This window comes from Paramisgurnus dabryanus, chromosome 2 (genome assembly GCF_030506205.2).
Source record: "Paramisgurnus dabryanus chromosome 2, PD_genome_1.1, whole genome shotgun sequence".
Taxonomy (NCBI): Eukaryota; Metazoa; Chordata; class Actinopteri; order Cypriniformes; family Cobitidae; genus Paramisgurnus; species Paramisgurnus dabryanus.
In genome coordinates this window covers 46,413,466-46,433,533 of record NC_133338.1, presented here as the reverse complement: position 1 = coordinate 46,433,533, position 20,068 = coordinate 46,413,466, and the positions used below count along the sequence as shown (strand labels likewise).

At 39.6% G+C, this 20,068-nt stretch overlaps 1 protein-coding gene across 1 annotated transcript; it reads right to left on the bottom strand.

Annotated features, from left to right (window-relative positions):
* Positions 1–1,716: 1,716 nt before the first annotated feature.
* ccdc149a (coiled-coil domain containing 149a) lies at positions 1,717–19,762 on the bottom strand. The gene is made up of 12 exons (XM_065288941.2): positions 19,554–19,762; positions 18,893–19,054; positions 18,768–18,806; positions 18,581–18,688; positions 18,378–18,494; positions 18,014–18,186; positions 17,512–17,584; positions 17,188–17,275; positions 16,913–17,057; positions 14,898–14,974; positions 3,907–4,020; positions 1,717–3,158 (listed from the first exon to the last, which is right to left on the bottom strand). Exons 1-12 carry the CDS (start codon positions 19,686–19,688, stop codon positions 2,860–2,862), a joined length of 1,530 nt encoding a protein of 509 aa, XP_065145013.1. The 5' UTR covers positions 19,689–19,762; the 3' UTR covers positions 1,717–2,859.
* Positions 19,763–20,068: the final 306 nt, after the last annotated feature.

Below are 20,068 nucleotides of genomic sequence, written 5' to 3'. Positions count from 1 at the left end.
AGTACATGTTAACGATATGCAAAAGGTACATACCTCAAATTAAACAATGGTGGGAGTTATCGTCTCCAACGTTAATCTCTTTTCTTGGACTACAACAAACACATGGTTGTAGGCAGTTTACTTTCTGGGATTGGTGATGTAAACAAGACCGACATTATCATAATTCTTCACGCTTCGAGCCTGTAATATAATTCCTGTAAGCATTGCATTGCGACTGAATCTTTCAAACATGGTAAGGAGCATCACATTTCCAACTGACGTCAGAGGTATTCAGGCCAGTAGCAACGTCCAGATTAGCTGGCCAATCAGGGACAAAGCTATTCAAATCCATGCGTTTCAGGAAGAGAGTGAAATCTGGAGCAACAAAAATTTTAAATAATGAAAAAAAATGATTTTAGCAATGAAATAGGTGCTCTTTAAAACTTAGTTTACTTTTCAGGCCATGTTTTAAAAACCTGTTCTCAATGTACTGTATAATGGATGCACGTAGGTCAGTTCACATCTTGTTGACTGTATTGGTATCTTAGCAGGTGTACTCAAGTTCAATAGTTTGTTTTTTGATATTCTCTTTGAAGAGCCAACAGAGTCCACTTTGAGAAGTATGCCACAAGTATAACCCTAAGTTTAATATTTCATTATGTAATGCAGTGGTTCTCAACTTCTCAAACTTTTCGGCGTACACTCTCAGAAAAAAGGTACAAGGTACAAATATTGTCACTGGTGCGGTACCATTTCAAAAGCTACACTTGTATCTAAAAGTACATATTAGGAACTTTTTTTTAAAGGTGCCGTCCCAGTGACAACTTTTGTACATTTATTTCTGAGACTGAGAGTGTAGGGTGTATCCCTTCGCGAGTTCGCGCCACCAAAAAAAAAAAAAACTCATGACATGCAAAATGAAAACCAATGTTCAATGACTCATGAAAGCCAATGTTGACATTTGAAATCACCTAAACAAACACGCCCCTACCCCAATAGAATCTGGACCTTTTTTTGATAGACCATACATACGCAATCCAGGCAACTGGTTAGTAGACACGTCCCTTTCTGCTGATTGGCTACAAGTGTGTTTTGGTACTCGGCCCGACTTCCTTTTCCAACGCGTTTTTCAAAAAGCGTACACCCCGCCTTTAATTACACAGAATTTAGGATAAATGAATGTATTTTATAAAATTTTAGTCCCCCTTGCACCGGCTTGCCCACCAGTTTGAAAACCAATGATCTAATGCAATGAAATTGAGATGTTTTAGTGTGGTTTAAAGGTCCAAAAACCTTTCTTAGGTTTCAATTAATATACACATAATTATCAATAAAAGACTGGAAATCAAATTCAAACAATCTCTCCAACAGCAAAATGTAGTTTATACTAGGGTTGCTCAATTATGGCAAAATATTATAAAAACTGATAATAATTACGGTTATTTATGTAAAAATCATAATCGCTGTTATAAAACTCAGTGACGTTTAAAACATGTATTTATTTAACCTTTTTATTAAGTAATTGTTGCAATAGGCTACACATGTCAAAGCAGCGGTGCCTTCAAAGTGCCTTAGGAACACAGCGGTCCAACAGCTTGCAATTTATATTTTAATTGCACAATAATTGTTTTACGTTGATTATATTTTTTTAACTGTTTGAATCAAAAATTTAAATTGAAAATCAAAAACGATTAATTGCACAGCTCTAATTTATACCCCCATTAGGGGCTGTTGAATGCTTTATTCTGACTGGTTGAGAAATGTTCCACAGGTGGGCTCCAGACTAACTTTTTTTACTAGGAGCACAGTGGCCCCCAACTGAAAATTTTAGGGGCGCAACCAAAAAATTTAGGGGCACACACCGTAAATGAACATGCTAACAAAATAATCACATTTCTACAAATTTCCACTGTATTACTTATAAATACTTTAATGATAGATGCAGAAAGTACAATGTGTTGTTTCAAATTCACGTCACATCAGAAAAAAAGGTCAAATTTACTGGTCGGACATGTGCGACTGGATGTTAAATTCAGTGGCACACTCTCAAATTTTGGTGGCAAAATGCATTCTGGAGCCCTGGCGTATGCATTTTTTTTTTTTTTTTGAAAACCAGCACCTGTCCTGTCAAATGTCTTAAAATAACCACCAGAGTAATGTCTGTTGTAACCGTGGTATAAGAGAAATAATTGACTCCGGTCCTTTGAATTATTTTAAAATAATGCACACCAATGGTGCACACCTCTGCTTCACGTCATGCCACATTACCACCTTGGGTGTGGATTATTTTTGTATAATTCAACGGGCCGTCATCAATTATTCATCACTGTTGAGCTGGTGAATGGGTAAATCGGATAACCTCACCTTGCAGTCTATTAGCCTCATAACTCTGTTAGCTCCAACACCCATCTGTTTCCAAAAAGTCATTCCCTCACTGCTAATGTTTATCTGGCAACATGCCGCCCAGTTTGTCTGTATGTGAATATTGCTATATGGAAGAAAAAACCTTTACAGGGCAAGAAGTACAGATGTTTGTTTTTATGTTGCATTTGCACTAAGAAGCCAGCTGCCAGCTGAGTCCACTCTGAGAAGTGCAAGTATGCATAAACGTAGCATAAAAAAGAAAGAAAACATTTGAAACCCAGCTGAATAAATTTGTACATAAAATCATCCTACATAATGTAAAGAACAAACAAATGTAAACAAGGGCGCTATATTTCTTCATTAGTATTTTCAGGGAATAAAATCAAAAGGTATGAAACAAGAATTTAGCTTTTTTTTATTTATTTTGCATATTTTAATCTGTTTTACGATTAACTCAACGTCTTTGTGCTTGATTGACCAATAGATTGGCCCCTTGCAGTTTTTGCATCTTTTCTATCAGATGGCGATCCCCGGATTTACATCTCCCAAAATTCCACCGTCTTCCACAGTTGGGTGGCCCAGCTTTTCCACAGTACTTTCCTTCACCTCAGTCCTGACCTGCTCATTAGTCTGTCTCACAATTTGTGTCCCACACAAGATGATCTCTTCCCTGTTGTCAGGGGTGACAGGTGCGTCCACCTCTTCTCCGCCTCCATCTGGACAGGGGCGGGAGACACGCCACATGTTTGGGAAGCTGTCATTGCCAGCTGTGTCCTGCTCCCATAGCAATGGCCCTCCTCTTCCTGTCCTGTCATCTGAACCAATCAGGGGAACAAAGAAGATGAATGGTCATTGGTGTTAGCGCCATGCTAATGGCATAAAGCCCTGCAAGGCTAATGTGAAATTTACCACAGCAGTGTAGTTCAATTAAAAATTCATACTATCCTACTTAACAGGATGTGTGATGGACTTTTTTCAAGAAAACTAAATATAGATTTCAGACACAGACTGACGCCCATGCCCAGCATTTGCTGTACATTTTTAGATCATCCAGTTATTTTATTTTTCAAATACAAAGTATAAGTGTTAAGAGACTTCAATGTGAAAAACAACCAAAAAAGGAACCCATTAAGCTAAGAAAAAGGGCATGACGGCCTGTCAGCGGCTTAGTTCTGCTTCTCCTCTGCATCATTGCCGTCTATTCTGTTGGATTACTGACCCATATTTGGGAGCATTCAGCGAAAAGGTTAAATACTGCATGCGGCTTATTTGTGGGACAACAGAAAAGCCAAATACAGCTTTACACAGCAGCATCCATATTTATGGGGCTGTCCCGGCCGCAAAACACGCCCCAAAAGTTGGTGAATGTCAGCTTCGCTAAATGCCATGGCATTTGAAAGGGATTGGACATTTGGCCGGCTTGACCAATGAGAGTGTGCGTGAAGGATGGGCATGATAGAAGGGGTGGCTTGGTCAGATTATCGGCTAATTACAGAGCTTCGGTCTCTTGACGCTACGATTAGCAAATGGCAGATTTGGTCACACACAATTACACACGCTCACCTGCAGAAGGTTGCAGGTTAGTTGTTTTTGGGGCTTCTGGCTGATGTGAAAGGCCGAGAGAGGAGAGAGGGGTGGAGCTTTGGCTCTCAGTCAGTGTGATGGCATCTTCAGCTCCTGTTGAGCAACATGGAGAAGACATAATTTACCAACTTAACATCACTGTGGATTACATTTATGCATTTGGCAGATGCCCCTATTCAAAGTGAAATTTACAGTCCATTACAAGTTATACATTTTTTATCAGCATGTTTATTAGCAACGTTGTTAATTTGTACAAATTGATACAAAATAATTTCAGTACAATTTACTTTCGCATATGTTAGGGTTTCGTTATGCTTTTTGGGATTTTTGTAAATGCTTTACAACATGCAAATCTTTTATGCACAAATTTATACAAAAGCTTTCCCATGGGATCAGGTTGGATCAGGCTGCCCACTTGCGCGCACACACACAGGAAGTGACTTGCCCTCATCTGTCTTCATTAGTACTAGCTGCATGCTTCACAGGTTAACACCATATGTTACCCACAGGACACTGCACACTATACTGGTGCCATAACAACAATGGCCACCAGTGATCATTACAATGTCTGATCAGTTTAAAAACAGATTTCTAGGGGCACTGAGGTATGAAGCAACAAAAACAAGACACTAATACATATGCTTGGGTATCGTAAGAAATATTTCAATTCTGCCTAAAGATTCACGGTTCTGATTCTTATTTCATTATAATAAAAGAAATATGAAAAATAATGCACAATACTTAAAGGTCACGTTCTCTCTGATCTCATTTTAAACCCTAGTTAGCGTGTAATGTTGCTATAATAGCATAAATAATACCTGTAAAATGTTAAAGCACAAAGTTCACTGCCATGCGATATATTTTCTTTAACAGAATTCTCCTTTCAATGCCTACAGCGAACGGTTTGGACTACAGCCCTCTACTTCCTGCTTTAACGAAGTCAATAGAACAGCTTTTGACTAAACTCCGCCCACAGGAATATATCAGTCGCTAGCTAAGCTAACGGCATGCTAAGCTGTTATTGAATCACAACACACTTAACAAGCTACACAATCAAACTCGATACGAATTTCTGAAGGAGGGAGGGACTTCATAGAACAAGGAAGACATCAGCTGTTTTGAGAACAGTGGAACAGCTGTATACATATAATTAAATTGTGTGAAAAATACTGCGTTTTTTACACGTGAAACATGAACACATGTTATATTGCGCACTTTAGACACAATCAAAGCTTTAAAAACACAGAAAGAACGGGACCTGTAAACAATTCCATTTGTGTTTATTAATCACGTTCAAAATATTTTAATATATATCCATTTAATTCAACATCAAATTTAACATTCAGTATTAAAGTAACTGTGCGAGCAAAACAATTAGCAATTTTTCTGAAGACGTCTGCTTTCTCTGGGAAAGAGCAGGAGCTTTCCTGGCTCATTGTATCTCCAGCTGTGGAGAAAACCCTCAGAGGGAGAAGAGAAGGCTTGCAAACACATGTACATTACACTTTGCTTCATCGTTACATCCACACTTTTGACTTTCTTTTAGACATGTTTAACACCAAGTATACAAATTGTACCTCAGCAGCGTGAGTGTGGTCTGTAGTAGCTGCATTAATTTGGTTGCATGATTGTAAACAGTGGTTCAACGTTATTAATATTCATGAGGTAAGGCATGGCTATTTGGAGTGATCGCTCTCAGCGCTTTGCATGTGCATCGCATCAGAACCGCTTTTAGAACTAAAATGTAAGAATTCCGCCAGGTTCCAGTTCCTTTTAAAAACAGAACCGGTTTTTGTACTTAACAGGTGCCATGATAAGGTGGAACAGGCAGCCCCATGAATACAGTATTTGGACATTTGGCATCTTGACACTTTAAAGTAATTAAAGGCGGGGTGCATGATCTCTGAAAGCCAATGTTGACATTTGAAATCACCTAAACAAACACGCCCCTACCCCAATAGAATCTGGACCTTCTTTTGATAGAACCGCCCCACACATACGCAACCCAGGCAATGATGTTGGTTAGTAGACACGCCCCTTACTGCTGATTGGCTACAAGTATGTTGTGGAACTCAGCCCGACTCCCTTTCCAAAGTGTTTTTCAAAAATCATGCACCCCGCCTTTAACTTTAAAAGTTAATAAAGTAAGAAAACCTAATGACTTTTTGTAAAATGTTTTGCTTAAAATGTGAGATGTTCTTAAAAAAAAAAACAGTGATCTATTTAGAATACATGAAATGATATTCATACCTTTTCATTTGTTGGTAAAGTGTTTTAAGGGAATCGCACACCGTCCGCGCAGCTCAGCGCCGCGCCATTCTAAAAAAAATCACACACATTGCTTTCTATGAGTATACGCACACCGGCGCCACCAGGTGGAGCCTGTCCGCGTCGCCCAGCTGTGACTCAGGAAGTTGTTCAAATCCCTATCGCGCCACACAGCGCCACTCACATAGTTTAACATTAAATAACATCATATTTGTCCCAAATCATTAAGGATTAACATTGGCTGCTAACGTATATTTTGCATTTTGAAGTAGACGCTATCTGACGAAGCTCTCGCTATTTAATGTGCACTTCCGGTTTACAATACCTGCGAGTTCTGCTAGGCGCGACGCGGCGCTGAGCTGCGTGGCCGGTGTGCGATCCCCTTAAGGCCCAGTTTCACAGACAATGCTTAGCTTAAAGGTAGGGTAACACATTTGATCCTGAAACATTTTTAGTTATGCTGGTTAAAAGTCTCCTCACATCCTGAAAGCAATCACTATGTTAAGTTGTTTAAATGTATTCGTAGAAATTCATGTCATGTGTGAAAGGCGTAGGACCAAAAAATTTTCAACCAATTATAGATCTCAGTCCAAACGGACGTTGCCTTTTTTGTCCCTCATCCGTAAGCGTCATTTGAATGCCCACCGCGCAGCTATTCCGCGCAGACATCATACGTCATCGGTGCGTTCACGTGCGCTCACCTCCTGTGTGTAAACAGGGAGAATAACAAACTTTTCTGCTGAATTGACAACCTGCACAGGAGCAACAAAACGAAAGACATCTTTTAAAACAACATCAGCAAAACCCACCTGGATCAGCAAAGAGCAAAAACCCAAATTAACATCAGTAACTTTACTGCTTTACCACGAGATGCAAACAGCTACAGGAGGCAAAGGGTCTGAAAGGGTCTTTGCACTGTTTATTTTGGTAAGGTAGGTACGCGATATGTTTGTATTGAGATGGATTCAGATATTCTACTTTGATGAAACATTGTGTTGCTTATGAAATTTGTGTTCGTTTACAGATTAGCGTAACGATATAGTTACTACATCTACACAACCGAAATTGTGCTTTAACTAATTCTGATGTAAACCAGTTTATGTTGGTTATTTTGGTAATGTTATTCACTTTGTACTGCCAAGTTTTCTCACTGGTGAATGAGACATGAGATGTGACCGTCTGATCTGTGCGTGTTCATGTGTTTTGAAAGAGGCGTGACTTTGGATGGCGATTTGACTGAAGGGCGGGATCTTGATTTCATTACTAGGCGGCTACCGTTAGCATTGTTCAAAATGTGAAACCCTACCTTTAAGCCAGGACTAGGCTTTAGTTGAATAAAAAGTATTTTTAAAAATGCCTCAGATAAAACAATTCTAGTGTGTATCTTGATACGAAACAATAGCATTGACATATTTTAAGATATTTTTTAATTATTTTCAATTAAGCCAGCTCAAACATTCATTTTTGTCTGGGACTAGCCTTAAGCCTGGGCATAAATATTTTATGCATTCAGTATATGCAAATATACATAAGTTATACTATTTGACAGCTGTCAGCAGCTGTGGTCTGGTCTTCCATATGGTCCTCTGAATGTCCTGATGATCTCAGGAGACGGTTTATTTTTAAGAGTCACTAAAATGATGCTGCAGAGGCTCTATGCTTTACTTCTTCTGTTTGAAAAGGTCATTGGTGTGTTATGGACACCAGCTAATTAAAAAGTCAGGCTAATTCTGTATGCCGAGCAGCATAAAACTTCACTGCAGCCGATTCACAGCCCGCTGTGCAAAACAGGATGGATGGATGCGAGGCGATCCCCACGTGGCAGCTGCCCATCCATCCGTTCATTCACTGCCTGTCCCTGCCTCACACTGAGGAACAAAATCATCTAGTTTTATGGACACATCAAGCTCTGCTTCACATCTTATAGCTTGAAAGCCACAAATATCACCACTCATTTTCTTTCAAAGTCAAAATACTATATTTCTTTCTTGCTCACAAATGATTTTTTACTGCAATGAGAGACAAAGATTTGCACGTACTAACTCTTTTACGGTTAGCGTCTTTTACTGGTCTTTGGTTAGCGTGCAGAAAAAATAAACTATGGATGGTGTTAAGGGCGATTTATACTCGTGCGTAGGTCCTACGGCGTAGCAGCGACGGCGTAGGTTCCGCGTCGGTTTTCATTTATACTTGTGCGTCGCCGTCCGCGTCGACGTGCAAAGACACGCGAAACCGCTGGTTGGCAGTAATCACGCGTGTAACCACAGTAGCAGCAGAAGTCGTCACAGAAGAAGAAGCTAAGCAAGTTAACCCACAAACGAAGAAAAAATAGCAACTTGTTGTGTATAATTTGAGAAGACCAGCAATGATGTAAGTAAATAAACAGCGACTTATGTTGCAGTTTTAGTTAAATCACTCCTCGACTTGGCTCATCTTTGTTTTCACCGTCTCAACCGGAAATACCTATGACGCAGTTTTTTTTACCTGACGGGAGGGGTTCTGGTGGACCAATCACAGAGCTTGCGGTCCGCGTAGGTCCGACGCGCTGTTAGGAATTTTGTGAGGTGCGCGTCAGGCTACGCAGAGCTACGCACAGGCTACGGATAGCCTACGCCGTAGCTACGGCGTAGCACCTACGCACGACTATAAATCGCCCTTTACACGCCGACACGGCTCCGGGACATATTGTGATGTTCGCGGTTGCAACAACTTGTGGCGAACACAAACTCGCTAACCGGAAGTGCTTGGCAGACACAACCGGAAGTCGTTGGCAGATTGAAAGGCTAATGGCGACCCGCCTATTTCACTTGGGAAACTTGTCTATATGAAAGGAATATGAGAGGGCAGTGCACCATAGGACAACACAGACTTAACATTACGATGGGCTTCAGTTTTAACAGAGCGATTTACTTTGTTTTCCACAAAACAATCGCATCCCAATGACGAAAGCGTCCCAGGCTCGGATCAGTCAAAGTACAGTGTAAGTGCATACTTCTGAGGGAGTAGGGAGGGGGAGCGCTCAGGCATGGTTTGGTTGGGTTAGGTATAATATGAGCGCACCCATAAAGTCTGTGTAGAGTTAATTTTTAGATGACTGAACTGCAGCGGGCAGGCATAAGATTTATAAAAACACATTTGAGAAGAAAGGTGCAGCAACTCAAAAATACTTGCGTGTTTTACAATTATTTTAAGACCATAATGCCAATTTCACACTCTATTTTCCGAAGTTCGTGGAGCAGCATACACAGTTAACTTATGTGCAATCTACCGGCATTGCCTTTGCGATCGACTGGTCGTATTGGACACCCCTGACCTACAGCGTATACCTTATGCACAACTATAAATTGGACTTTACACCGTTAAATCGTTTTTCTACATTTCTGTGTTCAGGATTATTTGGGCGGGGCTAAAAGGGTGGCTCGATGATGCACTGGAGCAATCGAGCATGGCCCCGCCCCCTAACACAATTTCAAGTATACATTCAGGTTGCAACCATATTTGAAAGTTAAAAGAGACTGCAGATTCCCGCAAGTGGGTGTGGTTTAAGCTCAGACAGCGAATACGACCCCACTAATTGATAGCAGAGAATCCTGCCTATTTTACATGATTTTGATAACTTATTTTATTTACATGGCAGGATTTTTAGCATTCAAATTTGTCTGGGTGGTCAATAACACATTTTTCTGTGGTGTGACAAGCTCAGAACACATATTTTAATATCACTTTATACAGACTTTAAGAATTGAGTCCCTTTCAATTGTCAGGTCTGAATTTGAATGAAATTGGGCACAACCAACAAAAAGTTAAATTGCCATTTTAACTGTAAAGTCAGGGAATAAAATTGACTGAATTTAAATACAATGAAAGGGTAAAGCATTCTGGGAAAGGTCCATAAAATGAAAGTTAAATATAATTAAATATGTCTCACTTTAAAAAAGATCTGTCTGTTGTTCTTATAATGGCTTGAGATAAATACTCCTTAAATGCTTTGTAAACTTTAAACAAGACTTTGCCAAAGTGTATACTTTCAAAATTCACAAGTTAATTTAATAATTATGTTTTATTTCTAGCATATATCAGTTCTGCATGGCACACAACCTTGCATATAGAGAAAGTCTCCCATGTGTTCCTTTAGAAAAGAACCAGAGAGAGTCTCTATTTTTTCTGCTGAAACTGTCGAAATAAAAAGACATGTTAAATTCGCACTGCTCTGACAGGACTGCAGTTCTGTCATGCTGCAGTCAACACCATCACAAGAAAACAAGTACAGACTGTCACCTAAACAGACAACGAGCAAAAATGTAGATGTCCATATTCTGAAAACAACACTTTCTTTTCATCCAGAGGGAATCTCTCCTCTTTTCTCCCTGGTATTAACTGATTCACTTATTTTTGCATGGCTTCCGACTCAACCGTTCAATCACATTCATGGACCGAGTTGTGATCCTCTCTCTCTCTCATCCACAAAAGTCTCTAATAATACCACATTCCCCAAATGTGTTTGTAATGTGGGCTATCAGTTTCAGTAATGGATGCTTGTCAGTTTTATAGCAGGTCTTATGACAGGAAGCCTTTTGATTTGCTATAAAATGAAAGTGCTTTACTGCCCTCTAGTGGACATCAACTGCCAAAACTACTTTGAATTCTGAGCTTGTCTCAGGTTTCTTATTAAACATCCCATAAGCAATTAGATAAAGACCTTGAAACAAAACTAAAATCAGTACATTAGTTGTACTTGCTATGGTAAGCCTCAATGTTAGCTATAAATTAGTGTTTAGAAGTGTTTATGCTAATCTTACTCTATTAAAGGACAGTGTGGTAGGCACAAAACTTCGAAGGCCGTGGTGATTTAATCTAGAGATCATTTTATTGATTTATAACACACTTTTAGTGGCACTTGCTACGGCAAGCATAATTTGAACAAACCTATAACCATAATTCTTCAACTTTGGCATGTAACTTGTGCTGCATTGTGCCATAGACTTGAATGATACCTGACATTGTAAGGCTTGTCAACAAATGCCATATCACTTTCTGACCAAATGCCATAGCAACATATTAAAAAAACAAAAAGCAATGGCCTGGAAATCACCAACAAGATATATAGTGCTTTTGTAGCTCAACGGGGGTGTTTCCCGGACAGGGATTAGACTAGTCCTAGATTAAAATAAATGTGAGAGCTGTCCATACTGAAAACAACTTGCACTGACATATCTTAAAATACATCAGTGTCCTTTGTTTTGCCTTAAAATGCACACAAGTAGTGTTTGTAGTAAGGCATGTTTGTTAAAACTAGATAAATTTCCTAATTAAACTTAGGCCTAATCCTGTTTTAAAATAATCCCTGTCCGGGAAACCCCGCTAATGATTTTGTTAGAAACACAAAGGTCATGGGTTCGATCCCTAGGGAACACATATACTGATAAAAAATGTATAGCTTTAGCTTATAATGCACAATAAGTTGCTTTGGATGAAGCTGTCAAATGCATACATACAAATGCAAGACCCAGGATTCTCACACCTTAGTTAACTTCAAATTCAAGTACCTTTCAAGGACTTTCCAGGTCTAATACCCTCAAATTCAAGGACTAAATGTGGGAACACATTTTAAGTGATAGCAAGGTTACATCATGTTACCTTTTAAGATATATTGTTACAGTTCCCTTTTGAGGGAACTCGTGCTGCGTCACTGCGGTAACACTTTGGGGAAGTGCGTCTGAATGTGTATATCAAATTCAACCAATGGTGAGGCTTAACGACAAAGACAGGGTGACGCGGGAACCAGGATGTATATCGCTATCTGAAATATTGCCAAAGACGGCGTTACAGGGACGCAGGAAGTATGGCAAGAGAGACGCACCGTCTTGTTCCCTTCTCAGGGAAAACAGTTGCATACGTAACACACGACGTTTTCATGTGTCAAACACAACTTTGCAAATGAGCATTTAAAGTGAACAGTTTCGCACGTGTGCTTAAAAAGTCTACTAAGGGAATAATATGGATTTTTTCCAGAAAACTTTCAGCACTTTCAATGACCTGTATCTATGTATGTTTTCAAAAACTTCCCAGGGCCTTGAATCCCCCCCCCCCAGATTCACAAACTTTCAAGGACCCGTGGGAACCCTGAAGACCCCTAGCATTGTGGCAGTGGGATTTTTACAGATAACTACCTTTCAAAGCACAGGAAAAAACATCAAACAATGTCCTAACAACTACACAAAAAACAACAGCAACGACACAGCAACATATTACAAACCCAACATCCTGGCAACAACTTTTGCATCACATTTGTAAAATGTACACATGCAAGCACCAAATATATCAATCTGGTTTAGATGATAATATAACAGCTTCACATTGTCATCGATTCCCTGCTCTTGGTCCTTTCCCGGCCCTGTACTTTCCTGTCCTTTCCTTAACTACTGTCTGTCAAATAAAATCTAAAATGCCATAAAAATTACTTATAGGCATTAGGTGTGTACTGCGTAATGATGAATAATACCTTTGAAATGCATGTTTACAAAGATAACATTATAATTGTGTTTGTATAACTGACAGTGTACCTGTCAGTGTCGTGCAAACAGGAAACGGGTTTGAAATATAATCACAAGAGCAGGCTGTGACAGTTCTCCGTGCGGATCAAAGACCCAGCTTCCCTGTCAGATGATTGACTGTTTCTGGCTGCTTCCTGACGCTGAGGAATAGCTGTTGAGTGCTTTCACAACTCGCTGTCAGTCGTCCCAAATATTTTTGGAGGGAGGCTGCGTGTTCTTCAGACATTGACAAATGCAGCGTGAACGCTTTCTCAGAACATTGTGCTATTCTTAACACATTAATGTCCCCGGCTAAATTAAATATCATTGAATATAAAGCAGCGTCTCCAATGCAGTGAATGCTGTTTATAAGTGAGCAGGCCTTGATGTTTAAGCTTCACAGGGTAATATTTTAGCATTCAGAGATGATTTTTAAAAGCATTGAGTTTAAAGGCACAGTTTATAAGGGAGCATTTCAAAAGTGCTGAGAACTGAAAAACATTTATGGTTGTTTTATAAGTTCTTTAATAAAATAGTACAGGCTCCATAGATTAAAAGCAAGGTCCATGAAACAAATAAAACAAAGTTCAATTCTGGCAAATCAAGAACCGAGAGGAATGAAGGGAAAATGTGGTAGGACAACAGAAGATGAATGGCAAAAATAATGATGACAGTTTATAAAGATTTAAATGACTGACACTCTGGAGATATTAATTATATCATTTAAAACCACAATATATAAGACTGATCAAACGTACAGGTAAAAAAACATTAATTCATTACCTCATACGTGAACATGATTATCGAATTCCATACGTCTCTTGATCATGAAAACAACAACAAAATCTCCTATCATTCAACTTTCATTTATAACATCTTTAAGCTTCACCTTTGAATTTCAGTCCTTCTATAATTTTTTTTTTTTGTGATTTTTGCAGGCAGAAATCCTTGATCTTGCGGCACGTTTTCTTTAAAACAATGCGATGGAATATGCGGGACATTTATGCAATTTTATGCAATGAAATTGCGGGAACTTGGCAAAATTGCAGGAAAAAAATTGCCATACTTCCATAAACTGTGTGAACTTGCAAAAACGAATTGCAGCTTTTCATTGATGTTCACGTTGCGTAATTACATCACTTCTTAACATTCCCATGACAACAGGGGACATGGCTGCGCATGTGTGAAGTAAATGCAAAATTTTTCAACTTTCTGCTAAGATATATTACTCTCTACTACGAAAATGTGGGGATTATGAAATCATGCAAGTCCCGCAAATTTTGCGAGCAGAAATCGCCACAATTTATGCGACGAAAGTGCGGCATATTTAAAAAAAATGCGGTCCATGCATAAATATGTGGACTTTGGCTGGTTATGCATTGAATCATGCGATCGCATAATCGCGTTTTTCTGGAGGAACTGGAATTTGTGTTATTGTGTAATAGCGACCTCTAGTGGTACAAATCCTACATATTGTGCCTTTAAATTAATCAGTTATAAGTAGGGATGTGCAAAAAATCGCTTGCGATTCTCATGCGTGTTTCATCAGTAAAGCCGGTTCGGTGATTAGTAGTACATCGCTATCAGCTGCTTTCAGATGGGAGCCGTAGTTCACAGATAAGCTAGGCAAAATCGCATAGCTTATCGGAGTCGATTTTCCTTGATTATGAACCCGATTTTGCCTAGCTTATCTGTGAAATACGGCTCTGTGTAGTAAATGCCGCTCCATCTGAAAGCAGCTGATGACGATTTACTACTAATCAAGGAACCGGCTTTACTGATGAAACACGCATGAGAATCGCAGGCGATTTTTTTTGCACAGCCCTAGTATTAAGTTTGAGTAAACACACAGACATGAAGTTCATCTACAAACAGACAAGACACACAGTGCCATGAAGATCCTAAACAATGTCAATAGGTTTGTTTGCTTCTTAACACCATTCCAGCATCTATGGCTTCATGACGAGAACCAGTTAATCTATATACAAGTTTTTCTATACACAAGTTAATAAGTTGGGGAAGGACAAATTGGAATCTCCAATTTACCAAACTTGCATGTCTTTGGACGGTGGGATCAACCGACCGAATCAGGGGCTATCTTGCTGTTGAGGCAACAGTGCTACACAACCAGCCACCCCCAATGTCAATATGTAAAAAAAAAACACTCACCTGGTACACTCCAAAATCCAGAAACTTCCAGAGTCTTCAGCTTCCTTTCTAAATCAGAAATTCGACTTCCCAGAATTCTATTGGGCAAAACAGAATAAACCAATATAGATTTAAGTTTAATGAAGCAAGAAATAACAATTTAAACAGGCAAAAGATGGCTTGCAGATCTTATTTGGTCTTTAAGTCTATCCAAGCTGGTCTTCTGATGGTTTAGCAGGTTTAGCATCCATCACATGCCCACAACCCTCGACAACCGAAGACCTAGGAGACCAGTCAAGACAGGCAAACCAGCTAAAGCTATTTCAGAAGGGTTTTATATAACTTTCTGTATAAATCAGAGATGTCAAACTCTGCTCCTGGAGAGCCACCATCTTGCAGACTTTAGCTCCAACCCTCTCCAAACATACAAGCTAACCAAGGTCCACAGGACTACTTGAAAATTACACACAGGGTTGAAACTAAGGGAGCACTCACATTATCCAAACCAAACTGTGTCCGAGCGAGGTTTACCCCCAAAGCCTGGTTTGTTTGAGTAGTGTAAGCGCTCTGTACTGCACCCTGGCCCGTTCGAAGAGGTGAGCTTGGACGTGGTTCACTTGGGCACAGGTGCTGAATGGGGAGTGTGATCGCAAATCGTGCCAGAGCGTGTTTCAAGGCGAGACGTCAATTGCGCAACCACTCACCTTCATCTGCCTTCGTAAAAAACATCAAATGTGTGCAGCAGGATTACGTGAATGTCGAATCTACATAAGCAATAAATCGACTAAGTAATATGATAGACATGTGTCTCCTTGTGCACCAAACGACTTGGAATAAAAAAACAACTAACATTATGACGGGCTCCAGTGTTGAGAGAACGCTTTACTTCCAGTTTTTTTTTAAACAATGCTTGCCCATGCCTAGATCTATAAAAAAAGTATAGTGAGAGTGCGTGCTTCTGGGAGAGTAGGAAGGGGGGGACAATCGCACTTGAGCAAAGTTTGGTCCGGTTAGATATAATAAGAGTGTGTCATAAATAATGCAGGAGCAAGGTTTAAAACCGCTAGTATAAAGTGGGAGACCTACACAAGTTGATATACTTTAGTGCCTGCGGTGTTTAATTAACTCTTTCCCCACCATTGACAAAATGGATTTCTCTCAAGCTTTTTGCTCAAAATTTGGTGTTTTTAAAGAAACCTATCCATATTTGAGAGGTGATAAAAAGAGAACAAATGAAACTTTTTTGTTTGAAAGCAGAGGGTCTGTTCTTTCATTTGCTATATTATTTGTTTATTTAAAGAAGAACAATTACTGGAAGACATTCAACTTTTGTGAAAATCATGAAAAATGCTGGCGCTGGCTGGCACCTAGCGGGGAAAGAGTTAAGGAATCAGTGGGAAAAAAATGTAAGCATTGAAATGAATGACAAATCTGTAAGACACTGAACTGCCAACCAAGAACCACTAAAGCGGGCTTCATACTTCTGCGTCGGTTGTACGGCATAGCCTAGGCATAGACGCAAAGCCTACGCAGTAACCTACGGCAAAGCCTGACGTGCACCTCTCCCAAAATGTAACAGCACGTCAATGCTATGTGGACCGCAAGCGCTGTAATTGGTCTGCTAAAACCACTCCCATCAGTTCAAAAAGATCAAGCGTTTCCTCTTATGGGTTTAGCTTACGGTTTTAAAACAAAGATGGGCCAAGTTGAGATGTGATATTTAACTCAAACTGGTACAATATTCACTGTCTATTTACCTCCATCACAGTTGGTTTTCTTCACTAGCTTCTTCATCATTTGTGGGTTTACTGGGCGAGTTGCTTCTTCAGCTGTTGCTCTGCTATTGTGGGTTACATGCGTGGATACTGCCTACCAGCGGTCTGCATGTGTAACTGCACGACGACGCAAATAACGACGCAGAAGTATGTATAAAAAAACACGTAGGCGTCAAGGCTACGCCGTAGGCCCTACCTAGAAATAAAATGAGCCCTTTAGTCTAGAAGCCAATTGACTTAGAACCAGACAAAAACACACACCTGTTGGTCTGTTTTTGGTGGTGATTGATAATGTTCTTCTCTTCAATGGTCTCCAGTAAGGCCATTGCTAAAGACTTCAGGTCTGAGAGAGACTGAGGTGTGGCTGGTAAACTGCAGCCGTGATCCTCCGACAACAACTTCTGCACTGTAAACAGCATGAATAAAGATTTATGTGCAAGAATGCCCACCAGTGTGTGCAGTCATTTGATATGTTGAATAATAACATGTCTTTACTTCCTTGTCAAATTCTTTAGAGTTTCTAAACACTTAATTACCTTGTTTAGGATAAAGGACTCCAGTTAGCACACTACTGTTGGACTTGGACTTGCCATCTATTTTTAAGTTTCTTCGATCCAGAGCCGTCTATGAGATATTCACATACACAATCACTTAATGGATTCTTCAACAGGTTGTAGTCTATATATTTCTATATATAAAGTCTGTATGAATTTGTATTTACTGCAAAGCTGCTTTGCTACAACGCAAAATTGTAAAATGATAGAAAAACATTTTTACATATACATCCATAATGAACATTAAAGTAGTGTAATTTAAATATAAGTGAAAACCAACACAAATACAGGATCACTTAAGTGTACCTTATATTTCTGTAAATTACACTTCATCAGTCGGATCTCCTCCTGAACATGTTTTAATCTTTCGTGCAAATATCTGTAATGCGACATGACCTTTTGTTGCATAAGTAAAAACAATTTCATCTGAAAAATACATTTTCAAGTGAAAGCAAGAAAACATATTAACAAACTAACCTGTGTACAAACACAATTTAAGGACAGATTATATCACAACTGTTTTAACACATTCAGTTTGAGACTTTGAAAATATATACAAGACAATTGGACCTCTGATAGAAGTGATGGACTACCAGCTTATAAGGCAAAGGCCAAATTGATAAACCTTCTTTCTCAAGCTGGCTAGAGCTGGTAGACCACCACAGACTAGCAACAAACCAGCTAACAAAACATCACAAGATGTTTGTTCAACCATAACAGTTAAATGTTTACGTCAAGAAATTATTGCACGCAATCAAACTGATACCACTCTTGGACATGAACTGCACAAGAACTAAGTTTTCCTCACCTGTTCTCCATGCAGAGGACATCCACATCAATGATGCGATTCTCCTGGCCACCCAAAACATGGTTCAGCTCACGGTTAAGGCGTTCGGCTTTCTCCTTAAACTCAGTTGCCTCTGCCTTCATGTCCTGGAGCTCATCGCTTACCGTCTTCAGACTGTGCTCAAGCTCTTCCCTCTTTGGAAACAGCACAGGCCATAATTGTCACAAACTGTTTATGTGTGGTTGTTTGCACTTCTAAACAAACCAACTTTTGAAATTTAACACAAAATCTTGTTCTTTTTTATCTTTGGTCTTCCGTTCTCCATTTTGGATAGGGATCCTATTAAACTAAACAACAGTAATGTTACACCAAAAACTAAAATTACCTGCAGGGCTGCCTGTTCAAGTTGCCTAACCAAATCTTCACGCTCATGAGACGGGAAGTGTCTGACCCAAGCTTCTTCATCCCCAAGACGCTGCTTTGTAATTGTCATCCTTAAAAGCTGTAACGTGGGGTGATATGATATTATTCATTTTGAGTTCTGAAGACACAAATACAACAATGTACATGCTTTATCCTCGTGTGTACCTTATTGTCTCCCTGGATCTCAGTTAGTCTCTGGTTCAGCTCTTTTATTTCATCAGCTAGCTGCTTATTTCTCTCCCGTGAGTCCATTAACAACTGGGCCAAATTTACCTTAGAGAAAGACATTACAGACTTGTAGTAACTCAACAAGTGACAAAATGAATCCAGACGTGTACAAACCATAGCTCACCTGTTTGCGCTTTTCCGGCGGAAGTGAAGGTTCACCATCCTGAAATATGTTATGAAACACACTGATGATGATGATGCACGGACATTAACTATTTAATTTAAAATAATAATCACAGTAAGACACACAATTAGTTCTCTGTATTTCTTCTTTAAACCCTGGTGTCTCTCTCGAAGCTGGTTGGCCATCAGCTTGTACTGATCTCTCTCCTGTTGACAAGTGTCCAGCTCTTTGGACAAAATGAGAAGAGCCTCTTTCTTGCTCTCCAGCTTATGTTTGCATATCAAGAACTGTAAAAACATGCCAGAAAAGCACATGTATGAGTGACACAGATGTCTGACCAATACGCCCCTTCTCACTTAAAAATAATGTGTTTCGTGGTTTTAAAAGGATTTATTAAATCTCTAACAAGACCCTATTCTGTCAAATTTGTATTAAAAACTATCCTCACAGTCCTGATAAATCAGTGTATCTAGTTTTTCTAGTGAAGTTAAGAATATCTAGATAATAAAACTGTATTTGTTTTCAACGCAAACGTCAAAAATAAATGAGTTTTTCAGACAATGTTGAGAACGGCACTGTCCTACACAAACCATGCAGTCGTTTAACTCTCATTATAGACTATTATCATCAAATTTGGCTTGGTTACAAAGTAACACAACGTCCAGCTGTATAGTGTTGACTTCGGATAGCTGAAAGTGATGTATATCAGTATTTAAAGTACCATATGGGAACCATTCATCCACACAACCATCGATCGACATTATGGAGTTTTAGTAAAGCACTTACCTCATTTACTAAACCTTGCCAGTCACTTTCACCTCTGTGGGACGCGTTCGTTTCTTGCATTGTCTCGTTATGCTTTTTCCATTTAAACCTAAATTGATCTAATAAATTCGCGAGCATTTGACTAACCTCGCTCATTCCCTCTTTGGTTAGTCTGTGTGTTTGACATCATGCGGCGCGTCACAGACCGATCGGCGTATGAAATCAAATCACCGCGAGAGTGATTTGATAGCTCAGACTTCCACACGTTCGCGCGGTATTGTGATGTCATATGTCAAACGGTCATGAAGTTAAAAGCACTGCTAATAGATTGTTTGATTTTATGCGGAGCTGCACGAACCGACAAGCATATGACGTCAAAGTACCGCGAGATCGGGTCGCGAAATCATCCCGAGAACACAAATTTCGAATCGCTCTCGCGGTACTTTGACGTCATCCGCCCGTAAGACCTTGAGGCACAACATTAGTCAAACACACCTATGTTTACTGTGGATCCGCTGGTGCAGAGGCAGAGATCC

What these genes read in the sequence shown, in the direction of transcription:
- ccdc149a (XM_065288941.2), bottom strand. Translation starts at nt 19,688, where the DNA reads ATGAGCGAGGTTAGTCAAATGCTCGCGAATTTATTAGATCAATTTAGG. An exon ending in TTGAACAGGCAGCCCTGCAG is followed by an intron (nt 18,187 to 18,377) that starts GTAATTTTAGTT and finishes CTGTTTCCAAAG; the next exon opens with AGGGAAGAGCTTGAGCACAG. An exon ending in GTAATTTACAGAAATATAAG is followed by an intron (nt 17,276 to 17,511) that starts GTACACTTAAGT and finishes AATATCTCATAG; the next exon opens with ACGGCTCTGGATCGAAGAAA.